This window comes from Hypomesus nipponensis, chromosome 23 (genome assembly GCF_054491055.1).
Source record: "Hypomesus nipponensis isolate SF chromosome 23, ASM5449105v1, whole genome shotgun sequence".
NCBI lineage: Eukaryota > Metazoa > Chordata > Actinopteri > Osmeriformes > Osmeridae > Hypomesus > Hypomesus nipponensis.
In genome coordinates, this window is record NC_140383.1 from 6650946 (window position 1) to 6676363 (window position 25418).

Consider the following 25418-nt stretch of genomic DNA (forward strand, 5'->3'; position numbering starts at 1 on the left):
ATCGTTTACTCGCGTTTCTCACTGTGTCAGACAACTTGTGTGATCATTCTTGGGTTTGTGACTTTTTGATTTAATGTGTTCACCCTTTTTAGCTGCTTAAGCATGCAATATGGTGCAGTTCCCCATAAATCCTTTAAGAGTCACCGTTGTGCAAGTTAATGGAACGCTTCGGGAAGTCCTTCTATGGCTCAGGGGAAGTGCATTCTGTGTTCTGTCAACGCAGTTCATGCCCGCCTGTTACTTTGTGCCAAGGTGTAAACCACCATATTTTACAGACCTGCTAGAAACAAAATGTATTTAACATTTATTTTGTATAAAGATACATTTTGATACATTATTTTTCAATTCAATGTGTCTTCAGTGCCTGTCATGGTTTGGTTGGATTGTCAGACATTTTCAGCCATGTAACAGGGAGGTCACATATTTTGACGACAGCTATCAAAATATGTGACCTCTTGTGCCCAAGTCTCAATTACATCTCTTACATCGCCTGCTTCAAACGGCAGTGTTGAAAACAGTTCTCTCCGTGATGCGTGTCCCATGCAATGGATGGGTCACATTCGAACATTAGATCAAGAAAAATATGAATATAACGCTGGTTTGGGACTCCTATTCCTAAGTAGCCTATGTACTGTGAGTGGAATGTGTCAGTGCTGAGTCATCGCAGAATAACCTACTATGTGTGAATTGGAAGTTGTTTGTCACTATGCATTATTAATCCTCACTCAGTGTGAGATGGTGGTTGGTTACGTGTTTCTGCTGTAAAAGAGTGTCAAATGACCAGGTGGATTAGGTTCTTTTTGATGAAGAGCTCAGATCTGTCACTAGATTAAACTATTTTAAAAGCCCAGTCTCGTTTGTGCGAAATTTATCGTCTAGACTAGAGTGTGTGGAATCATGTAAAATGTTACAATGCGGATAAAGTAACACACTAAACTCAGATAAATTCTCTAGCATGTTTGGTTTATGTTCGTTGTTAATCAATTTGGCTTCAGAAAATGCATTATGTTTAACCTGTGCCGCCCAAGTAAAAGTCGCCTCCGCGTCTGTGGTTGCTAGGGGGACGCAGCAGCAGCCACCGGGAGGGATTCCCTTGTCAGCGCGGGTAGACAGACACACCGCAAAGGAATGCACCGTGTAGTTTTGTCACCCGTCGTACTCAGTGAGGTAAGAAACGGAATCTTCAGTTGCAACTGATTACGTAGCTATTTGGTATTCTGTCAAAGTTTGTTCTCTGAGATTGAGTGACTGGTAATGTAGCTACGCTTGCGATAACCAGCGCGAGCAGGTAAGAAGGCTACGCTACTGTAGCTACCAGATGCTAGGAGTTAGCTAGCTAAGCTAACGCGTTAACCCTTTTTGATAGCCAGCTAGTCAGCTGAGCTGGTAAGGCCCCGTAAACCAGCTGGATAACTACACCATTATGTGGATATTAGAGTTGACATTTTGTCAGTGTAGCTAGCTACCTAACAAGTTTTCAAATAAGACTCAGAAGTTAGCTAGCTAGGTAACATATTTTTCTCCCGTGACAAGTCAGCATACAAATTCCAACAGTTGGCTAGAGATAGTTAGCTAGCTAGCATACCGTTAGCAGTTTCGACACTGTCGAATAGCTTGGCTAGCTAACTTGGCTTGCTAGCTCTGTCACATTTTTACCACATGGCTGTTTGGGCTGGTGACATATCACCTAGTAACACAGGCCAATGTAGATAGATGTCGCACTAGATACCTTAGCGACATATAATGAATGCGATGTTCATCACATTACATGTAGACTGTGGATTTATAGCTAGCTAGTTGCATTGATTGTCCAGATATCAAGTGCACCTAGATGAATAGATTTTCTCAACTAACTCTAGGCATTGCCTTTGTCTATTCAGAACCAAGCAGAGCCCCTAGTAGTCCTGATGTGTCTGCCAAATCCCATGCCGGGAAGGGTGTATGATGGCAATTGATGGCCTCCAGTGAAGCGGAAGACCTGAATGAGAAGACCTCCCAACCAGTTTTCACTGTGCGAGTCACATCTGCTGCAAACCCTCACTTCCACCCCGACCCTGTTGAGAAGAAACAAACCCATTTCCAGTCCCAGGTCTGCTCCCCAGTTTTCTGTAAGCATGCGGCCCAGCCTGATGAGCTGAGCGTGGATACAGATTCCCCCTACTGTGCCTCTGAGACTCATGTTTGTTTTAAACGTGCCTACAGATCTGTGCCTGCAGCCACTCTCATAGCCAACCACGCTGGGTGCCTTTTGAGTGCATGTGCCACCTGTGCTAACGTGCTTAGTAATGGACACACTCAATCAGGTGTTCCTTTCTCCAAGACCACACAGCAGCCGACTGTACGGAATAATCCCAGACCTAACTGGAATTTGGATTTATTCAAGTTGAGGTCTGGGCTTTTGGGGAAAAGGGCCTTTTCGCCCCAGCCTGCAGCTAGTGGTGCCTATCTCACGTGTCCTTCCCCATCCAAGGCTTCTTCCCCTGGTGCGCCTGTACCTTTCCAGGCAGCTCAAAGCAGCATGCCCACCAACCAGTCCTCCCCCTGGGGCAGCGTAAGTCTCAAAGACCACGGCAAAGCGGCCACCACCAAGCCCACCACCACCACCAGGGTTAAAGTGCCTTCCCGTCCTTGTCACGGCCCCCGCCAGGGGACCAAGAACCCGACCAAGCCTGTGCCCCCCCAGCTTACCCAATCCTACTGCCAAGGTGGTGACACAGGGGATGGGAAAACACGGTTTACTATGCCATTGGAGGTTCGAACTGTTTCCCAGGATGAGTCAATGGACCACCTCTGGAGGCTCAAGGACACACTGCAGTTTGAGAATGGGGTGACGGCAGACATGGAAGGGGTTAAGGAGCACGCGCTGGTCTGTACCTCCCATGGAGGGGAAGGTCGTCCTACTGGAGGGATCCACAAGGTCACCTCGGAGGTGGTGTTCACCGAAGCTGTAAGGAAACTGACCCAGAGCACAGTCTCCCATGCTAGGAACAAGAGCGTTGTAAACGGTCGAGCTGTCAATGGAGAAAAAAGTGCACATGCCAAAGCTACCAACCTCAGTCCTAGTTGTCACAGTATCCCAGCCAAACCTTCACCACTCTGCCTTACCAGCACGGCCCAGCATGCCTCCTCTGTGGAGGCCATGGAGACCTGGGAGTTCTCCACCACAGGGACGTGTGCCTCCCCAGCCTTGAATCCAGAGGTTCCTACTACCCAGGCCAGCGCTAGTCCCAGTGCCACCCAGGAGAGCTCCGACACAGTGTCGGGGTCTCCTCCCACACCCTCTGTGGGCTCAGTGACCACTCAGATATCTGCCATACACCTCACCAGGGAGGGGTGCCCCGCCAAATCACCAGGCTCGTCTCCATCCCCACCGCTAGAGGAACGACCGCCTACACAGTGTGATGCCTCAGGGTGAGTTGGGAGTCCCCTGACAGGTCTATGTTGTGCTGTGTGTGACGTGTGTTTGATATTCCTGCTTTGTTACCAAATCAAATGTATTTCTTTAGCCCTTTTTACACGCAAGCATGTCACAGAGGGCTTCACATACACCCATAGAACTGCCCCTCAACCAACCTAAACCATCAAGGAAGACAAGGAAAAACTCCCCAAACCATATGGAAATCCAAATGTAATGTTCTTCTCTGTCCTCAGCCTGGAGAGTGTAGCTATGCTGCAGGATGAGGACGGGGAGTTCCAGGACGTTCTGGAGGGTGACAGCAGTGATGAGGGTAATGCTTAACAGCGTGTTAACATGCACACTTGGGTAGATGACATGTTAATAATCGGGCCACTTTACGGCCAAAGTATATTTACTTGTGAAACAGCGTTTGTAGTGTTCAAGTTTTTTTTTTGTATTTTTTTGTATGGGGCTAGCGCATACCAGTCTTGAGTTTATGGGGCAATGAAATATAATATTGTTTGTGTATTCCAGATGGATCTGATTGCTCTTCCATGAATGACTCTTCGTCCACAGCCTCCATGTCAGCATTTTCTCAGTAAGTCTGCTTATGAGTCTCTGCTGTGGAACTTTGATTCATCTTTTTGATTAACATGCCTTATATTTCTACATATTCTAATTGTGAATGTCCCCTTTCTCATGTTTTAAATCATATCCTGGAAAACATTGTCTGGTTTGCAGGGAAGATGGTCTGTTTGAACTGATGTTGGTGCTGGATGGTAGGGTCATATAGGTCATGTTTTGTACCAGATAAACCATGACTGTAGAACCTAAAGAGCTAACCGTGTTACAAACTTGAACATGATTTTTGGACAACAAAGGTCAGTGTGAGGAGGTCTCACACATCAAGACGTCCGATGATGGTTGAAGGGTCGTCAGCCCTCCATTTTCATTCCACTGTGTCTAGATCTCTGTAGAAGAGCCTTTCACCCCGCCTCTATGCACCTCCCTGACCACAACACCTGACATCTCCCTGCCAACCACAAAAACCCAGGAGAGAATTGAACTTTTTATTATTGTTCTGGCAGTTGGGGGGTATTGAAAAGACTGAAAGCACAGAGGCTAGTGGAAAGGTCTCCCAATTGTCAATCAGTGATAAGAGTGGGACCGTCCCTTCCATAGTGGCCAGGGGGGGATGTGATTCTGTGACCAAATAGTGCTGGGCCTGTGGGATCATTGTCATGGCATGACGTCCCGGGTGAATAGTTGATAGGTATCGGGCTGCAGGTTTTTTTTTTGACTCCCCTCACCTCAAAGCTGAAGGCTACGTTGAGTAGAGTAGAGTATAGTTCCAGGTCAGAGTCAATGGGATTTACTGTCAGTTAAGACGGGTGTTTTTTGAAGACGAGACCAGGATAACGTTTCCCATCCTTCATGACTGTCATGTGAGTTCTCTTTTTCTCCTGACGGGTCTCCCAAGAACCCTGTTTTTTGTTGTTGTTGCCGTCACCAGTAGTAGCTGTCGTGGTGGTTGTTAGATAATGTATTCTTATTTAACCGTTCGTGTGGTAAGTAGTGTTCCATCCAGAAGATATGGCTTTGACACTGTGCCAAGGACGACTTTCATGCTAACTTTGCGTACGCTTGTATTCTTTTGTCCTTGTTATGGATGACTAAGCAGTGGGTATGCTACTGCTTTTCTGTTCAATTTCAATAGTATCAAAGCAATCAGAGGTGACTCGGTTTAACGTGAGGTTTGTGGTTCAAACTTTTTTCAAAGTCGTTTTTTTCTTTTTTTTTTCTTTTTTAACCTGCTTGCTGTCCTGGCTGTCTTACACGGCCCTGTGGGAGGGCTGTAGCTAACAGTTCTGGTTCCTGACGTAAAAATAGTCCACTCACTGTCTCTGGATGACATCGCTGTGTTTTCTGCTCATGTTGTAATTGTATAACATGATTGAAATCGCTTGTCATTCTAAACCTACGCTGTAATTAGTTGGGCGTATCTCGACCAATCAACCCCTCTTCCCAAGGCCTTCTTGTCTTTCTCTGACTCGGGTGTCTGTGTCTGTGTGTGTGTGTGTGTTTCAGTATTGAGGAGCCAATGTCGTCCGAGGTGGAGGATGACAGGGAGGAGAAGCCAGCTCTGGTGCCCAGCATGTTCCCCCACATCCCCCCCACACTGTACTTCAGCACCGACAACGAGAGAGGTCAGTCCCGGAGCTACAGCCTCCGACACTGCAGGCACCACATGACGGCTCCAACACAGCATTCCACAGGGGATCCTACCACTACATCTACATACTGTCAATAGGACTGTTGGTTCTGGGTGAAGTTCCAGTAACACAGGATTACTGGTTGGTTTCCTGAACCCTTGCTAAGACTTAATATCAAACTGAAAGGCATCTACATTAGACCTAAATGCTTAGTAGTAACAACTGGTCCAGGCAGGTACCTCTATAGCTCGAGAGAATAGAGTGGTGTTTCTTTCCTGGTTTTGGAGTGTGGTGTTTCTGTAGTTCTGATCATTGGTAGTGAGATGCCTCTGTAGCTGTATTGTGTTTCTGTCCTGCAGTGGAGCTGTTGCCACTCGAGCAGAGACACCTCCTGAAATGGAAGATGAGCTCGGTGACACCCAACGTGGTGAAAAACACCATCACACGGTCCAACTTCAAAGTCACCAAGAGTGAGTTCTCGCATGCCCTTGTGAAACTGGTAGAGATGGTAAAGACTCTAAATGAAATCCCTTTGTTGTGTGACTGTAGGAAGCCATGACTGGCTTGGGTGTTGGGGTCACCACATGAAGTCTCCTTGTTTCAAGGCCATTCGAGAATACCAGAAGGTGAGTCAAAGAATTGGCATCTGCACCTATGGAATAGAAAGACAAAAGTCTAAGGGTGTAGATTATACATGTATACATCCACTTTTCTGGGGGGAAAACTGCAGATTTGTCCCCTCCCATCACTTCTTATGAAGAAAATTATGTTTATCGGCCACATCCTCAGTTCTATAAAAAATAAAATAAAATCTGTTGTACCCACGTTTTGAAAACAGACCTCCGCCCCTGTCAAAGTCCTTGTGTGACCGTGTGTCTCTGAGTCCTTGTGTGGAGGTGTGACCGTGTCTCTGCTCCCCTCCCCGGCAGCTCAACCACTTCCCCGGGTCCTTCCAGATCGGCAGGAAGGACCGCCTGTGGAGAAACCTGTCCAAGATGCAGGCGCGCTTCGGCAAGAGAGACTTTGGCTTCTTCCCGCGCTCGTTTGTGCTGCCACAGGACATCAAGCAGCTGAAGAAGGCCTGGGAGGACGGCAGCAGCCGGCAGAAGTGGATCATTAAACCGGTACACACGTCTGTCCATCAATCTCCAGCCCTCCATTCCTTCCTCTCCAGCCCTCCATTGCTTCGTCACCGGCCCTCCATTCCTTCCTCTCCATCCCTCCATTCCTTCCTCTCCATCCCTCCATTACTTCCTCTCCATCCCTCCATTCCTTCCTCTCCATCCCTCCCTCTCCTCCCCTCCATGCCTCAGCACATTGACACTATAGTACAGTAGGTATTAGAGCATGGTAACAGGTTGCTGACAGATTCCCTCTCTCTCATCACCAGCCTGCCTCCGCCAGGGGGATCGGCATCCAGGTGATCCACAAGTGGAGCCAGATGCCTCGCAAGAGACCTCTCCTGGTCCAGAAGTAAGCACTGGATGTCGTGTGTTTCCCTCATTAGCAGGATTTGTACTCTGGTCAGTGTATGGCCTGTTTTGGAGCTTGGGGAACTAAAGTTAGTGTTGTGTGTGTGTGTGTGTGTGTGTGTGTTATAGGTATCTGCACAAGCCCTACCTCATCAGTGGGAACAAGTTTGACCTGCGTATCTACGTGTACGTGTCCTCCTACGACCCCCTGAGGATCTACATCTTTTCAGACGGCCTGGTCCGCTTCGCCAGCTGCAAGTAAGAGCCCCTTCCGCCCTGGCCTCCTCCAGGGCCTCCTCCAGGGCCCACTCCCTGGCCTCCTCCCTGGCCTCCTCCAGGGCCTCCTCCCTGGCCTCCTCCCTGGCCTCCTCCAGGGCCTCCTCCAGGGCCTCCTCCAGGGCCTCCTCCCTGGCCTCCTCCAGGGCCTCCTCCAGGGCCCACTCCCTGGCCTCCTCCAGGGCCCACTCCCTGGCCCGCTCCCTGGCCTGCTCTCTGGCCACCCCCCTCGCCCCGGTAACATCCTGCGTGTTTCACCCCGCAGGTATTCCTCTTCCACGAAGAGTCTGGGAAACAAGTTCATGCACCTGACCAACTACAGCGTCAATAAGAAGAACTCAGAGTACCAGAGCAACAGTGACAACACGGCCTGTCAGGGACACAAGTGGTAAGGGGACCGGCTCTTAGGCCCAGGCTGATGATGGGATACCAAGCAGTGACTCACTGTTAGAAAGTAACCGGTGTGTCTCTGTCTGTGTTTGTACAGGGCATTGAAGGCCCTCTGGCAGTACCTGGGTTCCAAGGGGGTCAACACCACTGTGATCTGGGAGAAGATCAAGGACATTGTCATCAAAACCATCATTGCGTAAGTTCCTAGGGAGTGGAAAGGATTGTCAGTCTTTTGGATGCTAGTAAGAAAAAGAGGAATGAAAGAGACTGTAGGGGACCAGTCTAAAGGTGTGTGTTGTGTAGAGACTGTAGGGGTCCAGTCTAAAGGTGTGTGTTGTGTAGAGACTGTAGGGGTCCAGTCTAAAGGTGTGTGTTGTGTAGAGACTGTAGGGCTCCAGTCTAAAGGTGTGTGTTGTGTAGAGACTGTAGGGCTCCAGTCTAAAGGTGTGTTGTGTAGAGACTGTAGGGGTCCAGTCTAAAGGTGTGTGTTGTGTAGAGACTGTAGGGGTCCAGTCTAAAGGTGTGTGTTGTGTAGAGACTGTAGGGCTCCAGTCTAAAGGTGTGTTGTGTAGAGACTGTAGGGGTCCAGTCTAAAGGTGTGTGTTGTGTAGAGACTGTAGAGCTCCAGTCTAAAGGTGTGTTGTGTAGAGACTGTAGGGGTCCCGTCTAAAGGTGTGTTGTGCTGCAGGTCGGATCCGTACGTGAACAGCCTGGTGAAGATGCACCTGCGCTCTCCATACAGCTGCCACGAGCTGTTTGGCTTTGACATCATGCTGGACGAGAACCTCAAACCCTGGGTTCTAGAAGTCAACATCTCGCCCAGGTACACGGTGTGTGTGTGTGTTAGAGTGTGTGTGTGTGTGTGTGTGTGTGTAATTATTGTGTGTGTGTGTGTGTATTAACATCACTCTGCTTCTCCCCAGCCTCCACTCTAACACGGCTCTGGACGTGGCCATCAAGGGTCAGATGATCAGGGACGTGTTGAACCTGGCCGGCTTTGTTCTTCCTCAGAGGGACGACGTGGTCCCGTCCTGCAGCAGTGCCTCCAGCTCCACCAGCAGGTCAGACTGTAGCATAGCACCCTGACTGTCCTCCAGCAGGTCAGACTGTAGCATAGCACCCTGACTGTCCTCCAGCAGGTCAGACTGTAGCATAGCACCCTGACTGTCCTCCAGCAGGTCAGACTGTAGCATAGCACCCTGACTGTCCTCCAGCAGGTCAGACTGTAGCATAGCACCCTGACTGTCCTCCAGCAGGTCAGACTGTAGCATAGCACCCTGACTGTCCTCCAGCAGGTCAGACTGTAGCATAGCACCCTGACTGTCCTCCAGCAGGTCAGACTGTAGCATAGCACCCTGACTGTCCTCCAGCAGGTCAGACTGTAGCATAGCACCCTGACTGTCCTCCAGCAGGTCAGACTGTAGCATAGCACCCTGACTGTCCTCCAGCAGGTCAGACTGTAGCATAGCACCCTGACTGTCCTCCAGCAGGTCAGACTGTAGCATAGCACCCTGACTGTCCTCCAGCAGGTCAGACTGTAGCATAGCACCCTGACTGTCCTCCAGCAGGTCAGACTGTAGCATAGCACCCTGACTGTCCTCCAGCACGGAGGGACACACTCAATATTAGTTTTATTCCTGACTTTTTAAATTTATTTTTATTCTGGCACCTTCTGTGTGTGTTTTCTGATGCACTAGACTGTGTGTGTGTGTGTGTGTGTGTGTAGTCTGTGTGGAGGGACCCGGGAGAGATCCAGATCTGAACTGTCTACTGATGAGAAAGTCAAACGAGCCTTCTACCTGAGCCAGCGCTTTACAGACCAGGTAGAAACACACACACACTCACACACACACACACACACTGGTGGCACATGGACCGCTCTACATCCCAGGCCTGTGCGACGACTACTGTACAGAGACGTGGCGTGTGTGTTCTCCCGCCGTCAGGCCTTGTTGTCGTCCGTGCTGGACGTGCTGACCCCCGAGGACGTCCGTGTCCTGGCCCAGACGGAGGACGAGCTGTGTCGGAAAGGAGACTTCCAGCGCATCTTCCCCTCCCCCACCTCCTCTCACTACCTCCGCTTCTTCGAGCACTCGCGCTACCTCAACATCCTCCTCGACCAGTGGGGGCAGAAATACAGCCAAAACAGGAGCAAAGGTGGGTGTTTTACGTGTGTTTTTTCATGCTTTTGTGGGTGTTTTCCCCTCACGTTCTGGCAGCCCCTCGTTGAAGGGAGCTCCACAGTAATTGCAGGTTTGTGTTTGCATCTAGGGATCCATCTGCTGAAGACTCTGTGTCAGAAAGGAATTCATCTAGGCACCTCAGATCCCGCACACATAGTGAGTACCCTCGTCTCCCTGTTTTTTTTCTCCATTTACCACATGGTCGACATGCATTAAACCTCTTGGTGATGCTGTTTCTTAGTGGTCCAAGAGCAGCTATGTTCCCAGACAAGAGCTCAGCAGATCCAGGTGAGCTCTCTCTCAGATAAACACACACCACATAGTAGATTCTGCTGTACGCCAAGTTCTTGCTGACTGAGTCCCTGTTGTGTCTCTGTGTGCCAGTGTTGTGGTGAGCCACAGTCGCAGGTTCCCGCCGGATGACGATGACTTTTCCGACCGGGAGATCCAGTCTGTTACCTCCAGCCTACCTGACATCAGTCTGATGGACTCCCCCGGCCTCAGCCGCTCCTCCAGCCCCAGCCCTGGCCTCAGCCCCAGCCCCAGCCCCAGCCCCGGCCCCATCTTTACCCAGAGTCTGCCACCCAAAGACTTTATATGAGCGGTGACCCAGAAATCCACCACAACACTGTTGGCACCTGTCCCCTTGGGCTTCCATACTAACAATTAACCACTAACGAGAGTTCAGGTCCACACCTGCTTCCCCCCCTCCCTCTCTCCTTTCTCTCTCTCTATGTTCTCCTGTCTCTTCTCTGGGTATGGATATTGCCGTTCCTTACAGTTGTTCTCTGCTGCTATGTGGAGTTCGAGAGACAGAGGGATTGATCAGAGGGCTATAGTGTAGTGAAAAGTGTAGTGTGAATTATTGGCCAAATGAATGACTGTTTGAAATCACTGAGTGTTCTTATGGCTTTTCCATAATTGTGAAGCGTGTGATTGGCTGGGCTGGACTTTACGGGGGCGGTAACATTGGCGAGGGTGGGATGGTTTGGGGAGCGGGGGGGCCAACCAAGGCTGCTGGCGTCTGGATGTCTTTCAGCAGGGTGCCACGGACTGAATGTCCCCCAGAGGACTGGCCGCAATAGGACAACAGTGCTTCATGAAATCTCCAGAGGCTTGGCTGTTCCAGGCGCTCTATTCCAATCAGCTGTGCCCCTCAGCGCCGCGCCCTGCTGAACACAGCCACCGCTTGTTGCAGTGACACGATCCAATCAGATCTTGCCTGTCAAGGTGTGTTTACATTTCAGCCTTGCTGCTGCAGGGCTGGTAGCTGCATCCCGGTCCTTCTTATCTCGAATACAAGTAAAGTTTGAACGGAATTTAATTGTTAAATAAATCGATAAAGAGGTATTTCTTAACGTTTATTAACAATTGGTAGTCCCAAACTAAGGGCTAACGTAACTGCTCAGGTTTAAGTTTTCACATTAAAAACTGACATTTGAAAATAAACTTGCTTCCATGTGTTGTCTTTTCACTAAGAATCAAGCAGACAACCCCACCTCACAGGCAATATTTTCTTTTTTGACAGTTTCTTTTTTCGATTCAGTTCAAGCTGACAGGAACTCGGAGACAAACGCACATAGACATCCAGGACACTGGGTCAAAGTTGAGCCCAGTTGACTGTTGTGACAGACTTTGTTTGGAATGCTGCTGGACACAAGAGTAAACACACACATACACAGGGAATGTTGTGGAACTAATACTACAAACACTTTACAGTGGAATGGCAGCTGCTTAATCATACTAGACCATAACAGTTCAGTGATCTTAATATCTGGTGTCCTAATTGTTGTGTATTACCATGACATTAGTATGTAAGTATAAGAAGAAGAATCATCCCATAATAAATGTGTGTCCGCTGGCCTTCCTCTGTGATATTAGGAGGCATTGTGTTTCCACCTGCTGTGGGAAGCTTTCCTGACCAGCCCGGTAAATGTCTTTCAGCTTCTCAGTATTGTAATCATACGGATGAATTCCCTCTCGCCGGTGTTGCATAAATCTGCTGTCCAGGGTCTTGTCTGTGCTGTGCTGAGGGAGCAAGGGGGGATATGAGAGCAGAGAGACACATTCATCAGGTCACCAGAGGTAAAAATAGCATCATCTGTAATGGCCCAGTGAAACTCCTCACAGCCAAAGGGATGGATGCAGGGGACAGAATAGGTCAGCTTTTAAGAGGATGCCAGCCTAGGCTTCTGGGTGATATCTGGTGTGTGTGACAGTGATGTGTACAGAGCCTTTCCTCTGGGGTAAAATTGAGTATAGACACTGTTAGAAATATTCCTATGTCCGTGTTACGCAAGCTAAAAGAATACTTTTGTACAACATATCTTAGTGCAGAAAGAAGGAACCCCCCAAATGAGGTTAGACTGATCATTACTTAAACAGACTGACCGTTATCCTTACTCAGCATGTAAAGACTTTTTACTTTGCAAATAAGCTAAACAGATGTCAAACTCCATATTGTGTTGGAACCAGGGTCAAACTCCATCCACTCCAAACTGAAGATGTAGTTTTCAACTCAAAGACACACACACAAGTGCGAGATCTATTAGCTAGAGTGACAGCTGCTATGCAGGGGAGCCAATGAAAGAAGAGACATGGGACAGTTGCATGTCTGTATGGACAAATGACTATTGAGAACTGTGTTTTATAAATGGATTTGATCACACTTGTCTCCTTGTTGCAAGCCACAAGTAATAAACTGCCTCGACTGCAGCAACGCTGTGCACTACTTGAGAAAAGATTTCCCTGACAACTCAGGTATGAAAACCCAAACTGTATCCATATAAACTCATCATTCTTACAGTTTGGGTTTGTAAAATGGCTGCTACTTTATCATGTCCTTCTGAAAATCTTGCCTGTCCCCTTCCCTCTTTAACACAGGGCAGATGAGATGGGCGCTGCTAACCCGAGCCCTGTAGCCTTCCCTGCCTTTTCCCTGCCAAGCCATGACTGAAGGCATGTTGTGCACACACACACACACACCTCCCCCTCTCTCTCCCTTACTTGCTGCTCTCTCGCCACGCCTCTCTCTCCCCCTTGCTCTCTCTCCCTTGCTCTCTCTCTCTCTCTCTTGCTCTCTCTCCCTTGCTCTCTGTCTCTCTCTTGCTCTCTCTCTCTTGCTCTCTCTCTCTCTCCTCTGTCCAGTAGCATCTGCCACTCCCTCTCCCCGTCTGACCAGTCCCCCGCCTGCATGCCTTGACCGTCCCCCATTCCCAATTTAGATTTGGTCTCTGTGAGACCGGAGTTCAGTTGGCTCATGCTGAGGACGTGACAGACACAACCAGTTCTCGTCTCCCAGTTTACCCAGCCAGCCACCCAGCATCGCCCCTTCTCAGCCCCCAGACATGGAGCTTCTACCTGAGGTAAGGCATGCAGCAGGGACCCCCTGTCCTTGGGGTTGTGGGTGTCTTGGCATAGTAGATCTTGTTGTCAGTGTTCTGGAGTCCAGCTCAGTGTTTGGCTCTGCCTATGTGCTTGTGTTGTTTAGCAGTGTGGATTATAATAAGAGGCTGGGTGTGATAATAAGCAGACTTGATGTACGTCTGTTGGAATGACTGGATGGAGCATTTCTATAACAGAGCTGTGCACTACAAATCAGGATGTCAGTTTAGTAGATTGCTCTAAACCAGAGAAGTTATGGTGTCAGGAAGAGCCAAGTGTCACAATCCCAGTACTGCACCATGCATCTGACAAGTTTCAAGCTGCAAAGCTTGAACTATTTGCCTCAAACACCTAAACACAATCCCCACCCTTCTTTTTCTATGCTGCCTATTCTACTACGTTTAATTCAGTCAAAATCAGTGAAAAGAGTTGATGTGCAACGAGGCTCAAAATACTTCTCGTTGGTTCTTATGGAGTGTACTTGTTCTATATGGGGAGTATCATTGTGCTGTCAGAGTTGACTTAGTCCTCTTGTAGCATGTAGCCTGCCAGCTTGTGAGCTAACCTCTGACCCCTCGACCCTAACAAAGATCACAGGCCTTGTCCCTCACTGTGACCCCCGGCTTTGCTCTGGGTTTATTTTAGTCAGAAATACAGCCTGTTAATTTGAGTCACAAGCTGTCAATGCCTCTTCCATCATTGTAGATGTAGTTGTGAAGGGGTTCTCACGTGCCTGAATTGGTCATTATTGTTCTCTCTCTGTGTGTAGGTCCCTTTCCTTGAGGAGGATGAGCTCTCTATGAAGGCGGGGACAGGTAACTCTCGGGTGTGTGTGTGTGTGGGGGTGTGTGCGTGTGTGTTTCTCCTTGTGTGTCAGTGTGTACCCCCCCATGTGGATTAGTGTTTGTCTCTGCGCCATCACAGTAGCCAGAAAGAGATGAGTATCCGTGTGTTAGACCACTGAGACAGACTGACGGACCTGTAGCAGGGTGCCCCCCCTCTGCCCCCCCTCTGCAGACCGAGCCGCAGACCCTGATGCAGACGTCTACATGAAGTTCATGATGAACCACTCCTGCTACGATGCCATTCCAACCAGCTCCAAGCTGGTCATTTTTGACACAACGCTGCAGGTACGCGCAGACACGAGACATTAAACATCTCAGAGTTGACTAAGAAGCACACAAATTCCCTTCCTATCCAAATCCTCTGTGTGTTCATTTGGGACACATTTCCATCCTGTGTGTGTGTGTGTGTGTGTGTGTGTGTGTGGGGGGGGGGGGGGTTTAGGTGAAAAAAGCTTTCTTCGCCTTGGTGGCCAACGGTGTTCGAGCCGCGCCTCTCTGGGACAGCAAGCTGCAGTGTTTCGTAGGTGAGACAGACGTTCGTAACCTGCACAGGCTGAACACCTTTAACCTTTAAAGTCCAACAGGTCAGCTATGAGGCAGACTCACATTACAGACACCTGGTAACATCACTACAGCCATTCCCATAAACCTCTGGTTCAGCTTTCACCACTCCAACCAGATACCCAGAAACTATAGTGGTTGACTCATAGGGAATGTGCTGAGGTATGGGTTTAGACTGTGAGGGTGTTTGGATGTAGATGGAAGTAAATACCAGCATTTTCTCTGTGCTATAGCACCCCATCTACCACAGCGGTAGTACTGCCTATTATTACTCGGCAGTCTGGATGAAATCATTCAAACGTGTGCCCATTAATTTATAGAAAATGACTCTGCATGTGTCAAACATGTTTATAAAGCCTTGTTGCAGGACCCAGAGGAGCCCTTGAAAGGCGAGAGAGGTAGGAGTAGAAATGAGACAGGATCAGGAAGAAGCCAGAAGGCTTTCTTCCTTGATTTCGAGTGGTTAGGTGGGCCTGACTGGCCTGGTCCAATCACCTCTGACTCGTAAGATTGGTGCCAAACTTCTAACTTTAGTGTAGCACCTGGGCCCTAGTGTCTGCTTGGCAGGACAATCTAATCCCCCACACTCTCCCCTGGGTTATTAATAACACACACGCTACCCCTGTAGAAGGGGGTGCGGCAGATTGTGTGTGTGCGTGTGTGTGTGTGCGTGCGCGTGTGTGTGTGTGTGTGTGTGTGTGTGTGTGCGTGCGTGCGTGAAAGACTTTTTTACCATGTGGTTGTTTCTCTGCAGGTATGTTGACCATCACAGACTTCATTAACATTCTTCACCGATACTACAAGTCTCCCCTGGTGAGTGAAAATAAATGGAATAGAATATCAGACAATTTACTGAACATGTGGCATATGTTGTATATCTGTTTTGGCGTCTTCCAGGTCCAGATCTATGAGTTGGAGGAACACAAGATTGAGACCTGGCGAGGTGAGTGAGTCTCCATCATATCCTTTCTGCCATCACATGTCAACATCTCTCTGCAGATTCTGTTGTGACTGTGCTGTGTCCCTCCTGCTCTAGAGGTCTACCTGCAGTGCTCCTTCCACTCTCTTGTCAGCATCACTCCAGAATCCAGGTACTTCCTACACAGGTTTCTACTGAATGCATCCGAATCGAACCCTGTTGCTAACATACTGTGCTTGTTCTCTTCTCCCAAGCCTCTTTGATGCCATCTACTCTCTACTGAAGAACAAGATCCACAGGCTGCCTGTCATTGATCCAGAGTCTGGCAACGTGCTCCACATTCTCACACATAAACGCATCCTCAAGTTCTTACACCTCTTCGTAAGAGCCTTTCCAACCAATCTGGATGGGTTCAAATGTTGATCCTAACCCAAGAAAAACTGTCAACTTTTTAATGTTTTCTCTTCATGTGTGCTTCATGTGGTTTATTCGACAGGGACAATGCTCATAAAGACCTGACTGTTTTCTGCTCTTTGGCTGGTTCTTCTTAGGGATCCATGATCATCAAACCACGTTTTCTCCAGAAGCGGATTGGAGAAGTGGACATTGGAACGTTTAAGAAAGTGGCCACTGTGCAGGAGTCAGCCACAGTGTACGACGCTCTCGCCATCTTTGTAGAGAGGCGGGTCTCTGCCCTCCCTGTTGTCAATGAAAAAGGTATCTGGAGGTGGTCCCTGTGTGTTCTCATTAACATGAGCTGAGCTTGTAAGTTTGAGCTGATTGACAGCCTTGTCATGACTTTTCTATGAACTTCTTCTGCAGGAAAAGTGGTGGCACTCTACTCCAGGTTTGATGTGATTGTAAGTCCAACACAAAGCAACATTGAATCACACTGACACACAGGTATAGTGGTTAATAGTTTCAGGCATTCTGATCAGAGAGAAATTCACACTGACTACACTTCCCCAAGCGGTAGCTTTGCCAGGCAGAAAGGCCATGTATGCACTCGGAAATGTGAAACATTTTGTAAGCGCAGTACTAAAATGTACCACTCTGCGGCAGTGTTGAGTCCTAAAATGAGTATGTCGTCGTTGTAGAACCTGGCAGCTCAGAAGAACTATAATAACCTGAACCTGACGATGCGGGAGGTGATTGAAATGAGAGCGTGCTGCGTGGAGGGGGTGCTGAAGTGCTACCCCCACGAGACTCTGGAGACGATAATCGACCGCATCGCAGAAGCTGAGGTGACGCTGCTCTGAGATCTCCGACAAGCTGCGGCCCTTATCTTTTGATGACACTTTCTAAGCTAGGCTCCTCCCCCTTTAGGTTCACCGTCTGGTGCTGGTGGACAGCGAGGACCTGGTGAGGGGGATCGTGTCGCTGTCTGACCTGCTCCAGGCCCTGGTTCTCACCCCGGCAGGTATTGATGCTCTTTTCTCTTAGCACCTGTGGGGGTGCCCTCCACCCCTCCAGCATCTCCATCACCACCACCTCCCCTCCCCAGCCCCCAGGCCCAGGTAGGCCACCACCCTCCACCCTGTCAGCCTCTCGCCCTCTTGGTCTTTCACTTCCGGCTGCCCTCTCCTCTCTTGAGGTTGTGAAGTCGCCCGCCCCCCTAGACACTGATGTAAGGTCAGGTTTTTTTTCTTCAATCGTATGTTTGTAAATGAGCCTTTAGGAGCTAACTGATCCTAGACCAGCGTTTAGGGGGAACTTCACTGTGGCACTATTCTGAACCTGCTGCTTATTCTCTGTGAATGCCAGTGTTGGTATCAAATGTTACTTTACAAAATACTTAAAGGAAATTCAAATTCCGTTTGTGAATTTCAATTTGCCCCCAAAGGGTTTTTTCTCTGTTCATTTTTAGCACTGAGATAACCCATCTACTCTGCATTGCCTGTCCAAACGCTGACATCCCCACCCCCTCATAAAATAGACACAGGGACCCATCTCTCCTTCTGCCTGCCTGCCTGCTGGCCACAAGATGACTTGAAACCAATAATGTTTGTATCCATGATTCTTGCTTATAGCATTTACCTTGCCGGCTGTACTTTGCTTTTCTAAAGTCTTTCTGGATGTTTCTGTACGACTGCTGGTCTTTGAAAGTCACATTAGTGTGATTACAACTAGTGCATGTGAGGCAATACTTCCCTCTCATCGACAAAAACACATATTGTATGAAAGATATATATGTTAATAATCTAATCTTTTGAGCTATTGTACCAAAGCTATCATCGTTTTTTTTTTACAGATATTTCTGAGAGGTCGAGCGAAGTGACAAGTGACGAGTGAAGGCTTCAGATGATTGAGGAAGCTGTCCTACTGCTCACTCTCAGTACCACTTCAATGGTCTTTTAAATTATTGTGAAATAATGAAATTGCCTAAATTGACTCATTTTTATACTTTTTTGTCTATACAGTATTTATTTATGAATTTCTGATTACATATCTAAACTTTAGACATTTTGATTCGTCAACGTGCACAGTCATTTTATGTTTCATAGTTATTGGCACATGACAACAAGTGACAAAACTTACTGCTGCAAACATCTGATAGGAATCTTGTTGTGATGCTTCTTAAGTGTATACAATTTAGACTTAGTTTGTGAAAATGTGCAGTATTTGTAGATGCTGAGCTTGTATTTGACTCCTCAATACCTTCTTAGTTTCAATGCTATTTTTATGTCTTACAGTAGCTCAGTGAGAACAGTAGATGTTTGTCAAATGTCTTCACTAATAATCCTTTTTCCCTGATGTTTCTCAACAAAGAAATAACAATGTTTGATTTACTTTACTCCTTCCACATCTTTTTCATTTCTCGATAAATAAATAAAATGTTTATTACAAGAATCTTCAACAATGGATGCAAAAATTCACGTTTCTGTTTGTTTTGAGAATAAAACAAAGGCAACTTACAAAACATATTTTGAAACATCTGGTGAGATTTCTTATTGAGTAACCAAACCATTGGAAAGGGGAGAAACGGAATAACAGGACACAGGGAGACAGGACACTAGGGCGATGAGCTACCTCATATGCCCTTTAATTCCCCACCAAACCTGTGTGAACAGACACGTAGTTAAACTGCACCACCATCCCTGCCCTCTCCAAAGCCATCATCACCACCATCAATCAACTATGTCTCTGGACAAGACATAAGGTATTCAGACATGTTCTTGATAGGTCTGTTGACATTGATCTATTAATGTGTTTAGTGTTTTGCTTTCCCTGTCTTTTCATACCTGCAATGTGTAGACTTTTCTTAGTTTTACTTAGTGCTTTCCTGATTTTAATCAATTCGCAAGACGAGAGTGGAAGGGCCAGCGGCCCCATGACGTCAACTGCCAACCCGGAAGTAGTGTGCACACAAGCAGTTGATCGTCAGCTGTCTACAGCTGCGTTGTCAACAAAATCATAAGATTGTGTTTACTTTAATATTTAGAGTTCGACATAATGGCTGGCACGGCGTTGAAGAGACTGATGGCTGAATATAAGCGTGAGTTGGCAGATTCATTGTTTTGTTAACTAGCCGTTACTGTAAGATAGCTACCTTATTTGACATATGGCTATATTGCACTAGCCTCGAGAGGCTAGTTTACCTAGCTACTCGTCATCAGATTAGAAAGCTAGGCTAACCCCCACTAGCTAATCAGCCAGCTAGCTCATTTGCTAACTTTTTGACGGTTGTTTGGCAGAGCTAATAACTTGTTGACATGCTATGACTCAAACTATAATTGTGTTCTTTACGATGCCATGTTGCAGAGCTGACATTGAATCCACCAGAGGGGATTGTTGCTGGTAAGGGATACGCAGCTACTGTAGTTATTTTTAACGCTCAACAAACACAGCTAACGTTAGTTCATTCTGAAATGAAAAAATGTCACGTATTACACATTATTTTAACAAGGATTGTGTTTCATGTAATTATGTATTTCCTTTTTGTAGGTCCGGCAAATGAAGAAAACTTCTTTGAATGGGAGGCACTCATTATGTAAGTTTGTAGTCATATTAGGTTGTACATTAGTAAAAGCAATCACCTTATGCCTTGTAACAAATATCACATAGTCAATGATTGCTCTAGAACGTAGGATTCTATGCAGAATTCCTAGATACGCACACAGGCTGTATTTCCATATGAACTATTTGGTGATTAACAACTTCGTGTTGATGTATTAATCAGACAGGCAGACAGAGGAGGTCTTTGTTAGTAGCCTCAGAGCATTGTGCAATAATACAACAACAAACCTGTAAATGATTGATTTAAACGAGTTGTACTGTAGATTGTTGGTCTCTAGGTGTCCCTCTTCTATGCAGTGACTGCTAGATTCTAAATAGCTCTCCAACGAAATGCAGACTCGGTTGTGCAATATACTACGCGTGTAGGTCAACAGGATCATTTTTGTTTAAGTTCACTTAGTAACCAAATCAAAACTCAATGCTGAGTTTTAGCTAGATCCTTAAGATAAAAGGATACTTTCCAGATACCTTGGCTTCTTAATAAAGATCTATACAAAGCAAATCCAAACACTCCATTGAGCTCTACCGTGGCAGCCATGACAGGGTACCTTACAGACCTTAACCAAAAGCCCTACTTTTGTAATGGAAGGCCCCTATTGCTTTTTATCCTCCATGTTGTAATTTTCCTCATTGCTAACTTGTGTTGTTGGAGTCTCCAACGCCTTGTACTACAGCCTGGGTTAAGTCTGCCAGGAGAGGGACAGAGATTAGAATTCCGTATGGTGTAATAGCCTCTGATACTTAAACCTCCACAGCTCACATAACCATAAACACACGGAGCAGGAGCAGCAGCCTTCAGCCACAGCTGTTTGCTACTCTCAAAGCCCCTCTCAGATGAGATTGCCTGAGATTTTGGATTGGAAACCAAGTCACAAGAAATAAAACGGATGCCTGATTATCGACTCTCATGACTGTCCCGCTGAGCACCCGGCCGGACCACAAGGTTCCACAGTAGGGGGGGTGGGGGGGGGGGGGGGAGAGATAAAGTCAGGAGCAGCTATCAATCAGCTGATGAGGAGCTGAAAGATCAGATGGGGATTTGTTTAAGTGAATATGGTTTTTGCCAATCAAAACAAGGAAGTGGGTCTGATTGGCCAGCCAGTTTTTAACTCTTAAGGAAATTAGATTAAAGCTGTTCATGTGTTCTCATGTCGATGATTCATACCTTCCAGAAGACAGGTTTTGATTGGCAGGCCAAAATGGTATGCAAACATGAACATGAAGTTCTTTTTATAGATGTTTATGGAAATGTGTTTTGGGGATCTGTCTTGGTCACACTGTTTACATCTGTATTTCCTTGGCAACATATCAAGTACAAGAGCAAATCATACATTACTGTGGGCTCCATGACCAGCACAGTAGCCAATTGGTGCTCATAGAACGTCATGGTACAGTAGCTGCAGTTTGTACTGAAGATACAGTCAGACATGATCACATGTCTTCACCTGCTTTCCTTCTATCTATATGGACCTTTTTCATTGTTTTTCCCAGCTGGTATGTCATCCATGCACCAGGTTCTGTGAAAAGTGCTCTCTCTGTGAAGCATGACACCCTGTCTAATCCTAACCCAGGGCAGGTAATCTGCTTCTGAACCCATCTCAGTTTGTGATGACCGAGACAAAGGGACACTAGATGGAGTTTCAGACAACCACCACTACAGGAGCAGCATCTAACCCCCTCATAAGCCCACCTCTCCTGGTCTGGTCTGGTCCGACACTCACCCCAGCTGGCTGGATAGGGAGCCAAGACCATGTTTGTGCGACATAACACAAGCTGTATCACACTGTTTTAATCTTCGTTTCTTCTCTTTTATAACGTGTGTGTGGTTCCCTCCCCAGGGGTCCTGAAGACACCTGCTTTGAGGGGGGGGTGTTTCCTGCCATCCTGAGCTTCCCCTCAGATTACCCCCTCAGCCCCCCCAAGATGAGGTTCACCTGTGAGATGTTCCATCCCAACAGTAAGTGGAAATCCATACACGGTATCAACTTGGCTGGGGGTGAAGTAGAAATGGAGAGAATCGTGTGTGTAACTCAACAGTTTACAAGCCACAGTTGAACCCTTTTCTTTTTTCAAATGTCACCCTATTGTAGTATTGGTGATTCATCCATCTCCAGTTTCCTTTGTTGATGTCATGGAGAAGGGGAGGATGAGAATGCCAGTGTGTGTTATGTTGCCGGAGCCCTCTCTGTGGAGCCCAGGCCAGGCCTGTCTCATGACCTGGGCTGTAAATAAGAGAGCAGAGTGTGTTGATCTGAGGGGGGGTTGGAGCACGCTCAGTGCAGCTGATTAGAGGACTAGGTGTCCGTGTTGCCTCTGATGTTTCTCTGATGTGTGAGCTAAACTGCCGGCACATGAACACTCACTCTAACGTGGCCCCGCTATTGTGCTCGTCTGGCGTGCAGCCAGACAACTGCTGAGAGAAATGGTCTGTGTTTTGTTGTGTAGTCAGGTGGTATTTCCGGCTTTGTCTTGGTTAAGTGGTTGTCTTTTTGGTCAACATGAGAACAAGCCGATAAAATAGCTGTTTGGATGTTTAGCCTACAGCCAGTTAGTGGTTAAGTGGTTGTGGATGAATCTCAGCATGAATCCATGTGTGGTTTGACATACACATACACACACACATATATACACACACACAGACACATACACACACACACACACATCAGATGCCTCATTTACCCCCAGCCCTTATGGCCCTGTGAGAGCCCTGTGGTTAGTTTTTCTGCTACTGTGACACTCCTCATCAAGGTGTACTGTATCTGAGGGCTCCGACGGGGGGGTCAGATAAGGGGCTTCCTGTTGGCAGGGTGTTATCAGTCTGGTGGCCCTGGCAGCTCTGAGAGATGGAGGAGCTATCAGATGGCAGGGCCAGATCCATATCTAGGCCTACCTGTGCCTGTCTATCTGTGGCAGGCCTAGCAGAGCGGTAGGGCCACAGCCTGGTCCTGGCTGTAGATAACAATCTACCGCTGCATGTCTGAGGGGCTGTTGGTAGACCAGTTGGCTTTGACATGGACCCAGCACAGGTCTCTGTCTGTCTGTCTCTCTGTCTGCCTGTCTTTCTGTCTGTCTGTCTCTCTGTCTGTGTCTGTCTGTGTCTGTCTGTCTCAGGTGCTCAGGTGTGTGCATGTACATTGTACTGTCTTAAGTAACGTTCTCTCCTCCCGGTCTCCAGTCTACCCAGATGGCCGTGTGTGTATCTCCATCCTGCACGCTCCGGGGGACGACCCCATGGGCTACGAGAGCAGTGCAGAGAGGTGGAGCCCCGTGCAGAGCGTCGAGAAGATCCTCCTCTCCGTCGTCAGCATGCTAGCAGGTCTGTGTGTGTGTGTGTGTACTTACAAGATGTAGGTATCATCTGCCATTGTCACTGTCACATTGTGTGTGTGTGTGAAGGATCTCAAGGGCTCCAGTGGACGTCTACATGTCAGAGTATTAGGAGGTCAACCCCAGGGAGTTTCTGTGCTCCGTTTGTCACCGGGGGTGATCCGATGTCAGTCCCACACAAAGAGATGTGATGTGAGAATGGAGGTGGCGACAGGACTGAGGGTGTGGAGGATGAAGCTGTACCGTGTAGAGTTCCATCTGCTGGAGTTGACCCGTTGCAGTATATCCTACCCTGCAGACTCCCTGCCCCGGGGACATTCCTCAGTCGCATCTCAATACTCTCCTGGTGGACTCTCCAGTATAATACATAGCTTGATTCCTGGCCCTTTACCTGTGCACAAGGGAGGAGAGGAACTGAGCTACTGGGACACAGGACAAGGGTGTTTTAAACAAATCTTTCCTTCAAACACCTTCCTTCTGTCCTTCACACACTTTTCCAATGCATACCTATTCCAAAGTCCTGACCAGGTGTGACGGTCTGATTGGCAGGGGGGGGGGGGGGTGTGGGCTTGAATGGACTTGTGTTCTCACGCCGACCTTGTCTCTGCCAACGTTCTCCTCTCTGCAGAGCCCAACGATGAGAGCGGAGCCAACGTGGACGCCTCCAAGATGTGGCGCGAGGACAGAGAACAGTTCTACATCCTGGCCCAACAGATCGTCCGCAAGTCGCTGGGCCTATAATGCCATCATCTCCCTGAGCGCGCTGGCTCTGCCTAGCCTGGTCCGCTCCCATTTCCCCCTCACACAAGCTTGTCAACGAATCTGGGGCCCGGGAGACGCCAGTGACAATCGAACTGACTATGGATGCTACTGGAGACTGCAGATGACTCCGCTGGCTTGGACCGTTCTCGTCCCAACCTCGTCAGTGTTCCACAACCATCCTGTTCAGATAACCATTTGTATCATCATGCTCTCTCTATCTCTCGCTCTCTCTCTCTCTCAATATCTTCTGTCTATCTTCTCTTTCACTCGCTCCCTTTCTGTCTTCTGTCTCTCTCTGGCTCTCTCTCTCTCTTTGAAGCACTTTATTTTTCCAAAGGAGGATATTTTAAGCAATGTTACTACTGTCCAGGATGCCACTTATTCGCAACATAACTATATAGTGGTGCTGTGACTGAAATATTAGAATTGTTTATAGGGATGTAGTGTGTGTGAGGACTCCTCAAGCTGTATGGAATAGAACATGTCATCTGGCAATAACACCAGTGACTTCAATATGTATTGAGGTGAATGCAGTAATTTTGAAAGCTAGAAATGAGCTACAGTCGCTTTCATGTCCAAGAAACACCCACTGAACATAAACAGCTATTTTACAGAAGAATTCAGCAAATATTTTACATCAAGATTTTCTATGCCACAGAACTGAAGGGGTGGGGGGGGGAGGATCTGGAACATTTGACAGTGTTGTTTGGGGGGAGGGGGAAGAGTTTATTTAGGCTATGTTTGTTACTTGTGTGTCTCTTTTAGGGTTTTGATAGTCATTGGACTTGTGTGTACCCATGATGCTACTGCCTCATTCACAATGATGAAAAGCCTCTCTTCATCGTCAACTTCCTGTTTGCACCGTGTATCTGTTAGAATGGCTGACAGTTACCATGAGAGTAGCATTGGACTAGGAGTAGTGTCTTCATTAGTAATGTGAACAGGGGTAATAAAGAGAGACTCCTTGTAGACTATAAGTATGTCTGATGTGTCTGTTTTTCCCACCATCAACATCAACTATCAACATAACAGCACGTAGAAGGAGTTGCTGAAAGACCTTGACCTTTCAACCCTTAAAGGTATAAACGAGTATAGTTGAGGTTGACCTCGAACTATGCTTTGGGGATGTCAACCTAGAGCCTTATCACAGGGTCAAAGGGTCATGACCTTGCTTGTACTTGACACTTTCGTTCAACCTGTGGAATGACCAAAGAGGATGATGTCATAGCCAGAAGACTGACTGCAGCTTGGGTATTTCTTGAGGTCAAAGGTTGCTGACCTGCAGCAGGGTTTGGTAGAGCCAGGGGTAATGATAAGGCGAGTGTCCTCTGCTCTTCGCGGATAACACACGGCTCTGACCAGTCTACCGACTAAAACTGGTTCCTGGAGCACCGTAATCACCACACACCACTGGTGCTGCTACAATGTCTACCTTAGTTCCTGATCTGGGGTCAGTTTATCATTGTCATTCTCAATGGTTTAGGTAGAGGGACTGTGCGGGTAAGCTGACTCTAGCACAGTGCCTGGGGGCAGCTGGAACCTGGAGTGGCTGGGTCCTGTCCTGTGGTAATAAGTGGGGTTTGTCTCCTGCCCTGCCTCTACTGGGGTGATTACAGGCTGTCAGGGTAGCCGCCCAGCCATTACAGCAGTGTTTACAGATCATTAGAGCTGC

At 47.7% G+C, this 25418-nt stretch overlaps 3 protein-coding genes across 12 annotated transcripts; all 3 read left to right on the forward strand.

Annotated features, from left to right (window-relative positions):
- The first annotated feature begins 555 nt into the window (after nucleotides 1-555).
- Nucleotides 556-11380, forward strand: ttll4 (tubulin tyrosine ligase-like family, member 4). 4 transcript variants are annotated; one of them, XM_084689498.1, is made up of 20 exons: nucleotides 556-784; nucleotides 1060-1167; nucleotides 1881-3411; nucleotides 3652-3728; nucleotides 3932-3995; nucleotides 5486-5604; nucleotides 5970-6080; nucleotides 6160-6236; nucleotides 6540-6734; nucleotides 7001-7083; nucleotides 7212-7340; nucleotides 7624-7746; nucleotides 7846-7944; nucleotides 8437-8571; nucleotides 8672-8809; nucleotides 9475-9571; nucleotides 9695-9905; nucleotides 10020-10087; nucleotides 10173-10219; nucleotides 10316-11380. In XM_084689498.1, exons 3-20 carry the CDS (start codon nucleotides 1955-1957, stop codon nucleotides 10530-10532), a joined length of 3447 nt encoding a protein of 1148 aa, XP_084545624.1. In that variant the 5' UTR covers nucleotides 556-784; nucleotides 1060-1167; nucleotides 1881-1954; the 3' UTR covers nucleotides 10533-11380. The 4 variants fall into 4 exon arrangements, with proteins under 4 accessions (XP_084545624.1, XP_084545625.1, XP_084545623.1 ...); XM_084689499.1 differs by having other exon boundaries at nucleotides 615-633; XM_084689500.1 differs by lacking the exon at nucleotides 556-784 and having other exon boundaries at nucleotides 876-1167; nucleotides 1881-2089; nucleotides 2203-3411.
- Nucleotides 11381-13141: 1761 nt separating this feature from the next.
- On the forward strand, nucleotides 13142-18564 carry prkag3b (protein kinase, AMP-activated, gamma 3b non-catalytic subunit). 7 transcript variants are annotated; one of them, XM_084688270.1, is made up of 14 exons: nucleotides 13143-13296; nucleotides 14085-14130; nucleotides 14333-14445; nucleotides 14603-14684; nucleotides 15476-15534; nucleotides 15619-15664; nucleotides 15758-15812; nucleotides 15895-16021; nucleotides 16192-16357; nucleotides 16463-16500; nucleotides 16738-16884; nucleotides 16967-17060; nucleotides 17145-17643; nucleotides 17892-18564. In XM_084688270.1, the coding sequence occupies exons 1-13, from the start codon at nucleotides 13279-13281 to the stop codon at nucleotides 17159-17161; spliced, it is 1008 nt and encodes a 335-aa protein (XP_084544396.1). In that variant the 5' UTR covers nucleotides 13143-13278; the 3' UTR covers nucleotides 17162-17643; nucleotides 17892-18564. The 7 variants fall into 7 exon arrangements, with proteins under 7 accessions (XP_084544400.1, XP_084544396.1, XP_084544394.1 ...); XM_084688274.1 differs by lacking the exon at nucleotides 17892-18564 and having other exon boundaries at nucleotides 13142-13296; nucleotides 17577-17885; XM_084688268.1 differs by lacking the exon at nucleotides 17145-17643.
- Nucleotides 18565-18981: 417 nt separating this feature from the next.
- ube2g2 (ubiquitin-conjugating enzyme E2G 2 (UBC7 homolog, yeast)) lies at nucleotides 18982-24723 on the forward strand. The gene is made up of 6 exons (XM_084688275.1): nucleotides 18982-19136; nucleotides 19403-19438; nucleotides 19586-19631; nucleotides 21496-21614; nucleotides 22833-22973; nucleotides 23613-24723. The coding sequence occupies exons 1-6, from the start codon at nucleotides 19094-19096 to the stop codon at nucleotides 23723-23725; spliced, it is 498 nt and encodes a 165-aa protein (XP_084544401.1). The 5' UTR covers nucleotides 18982-19093; the 3' UTR covers nucleotides 23726-24723.
- The last annotated feature ends 695 nt before the right edge of the window (nucleotides 24724-25418 follow it).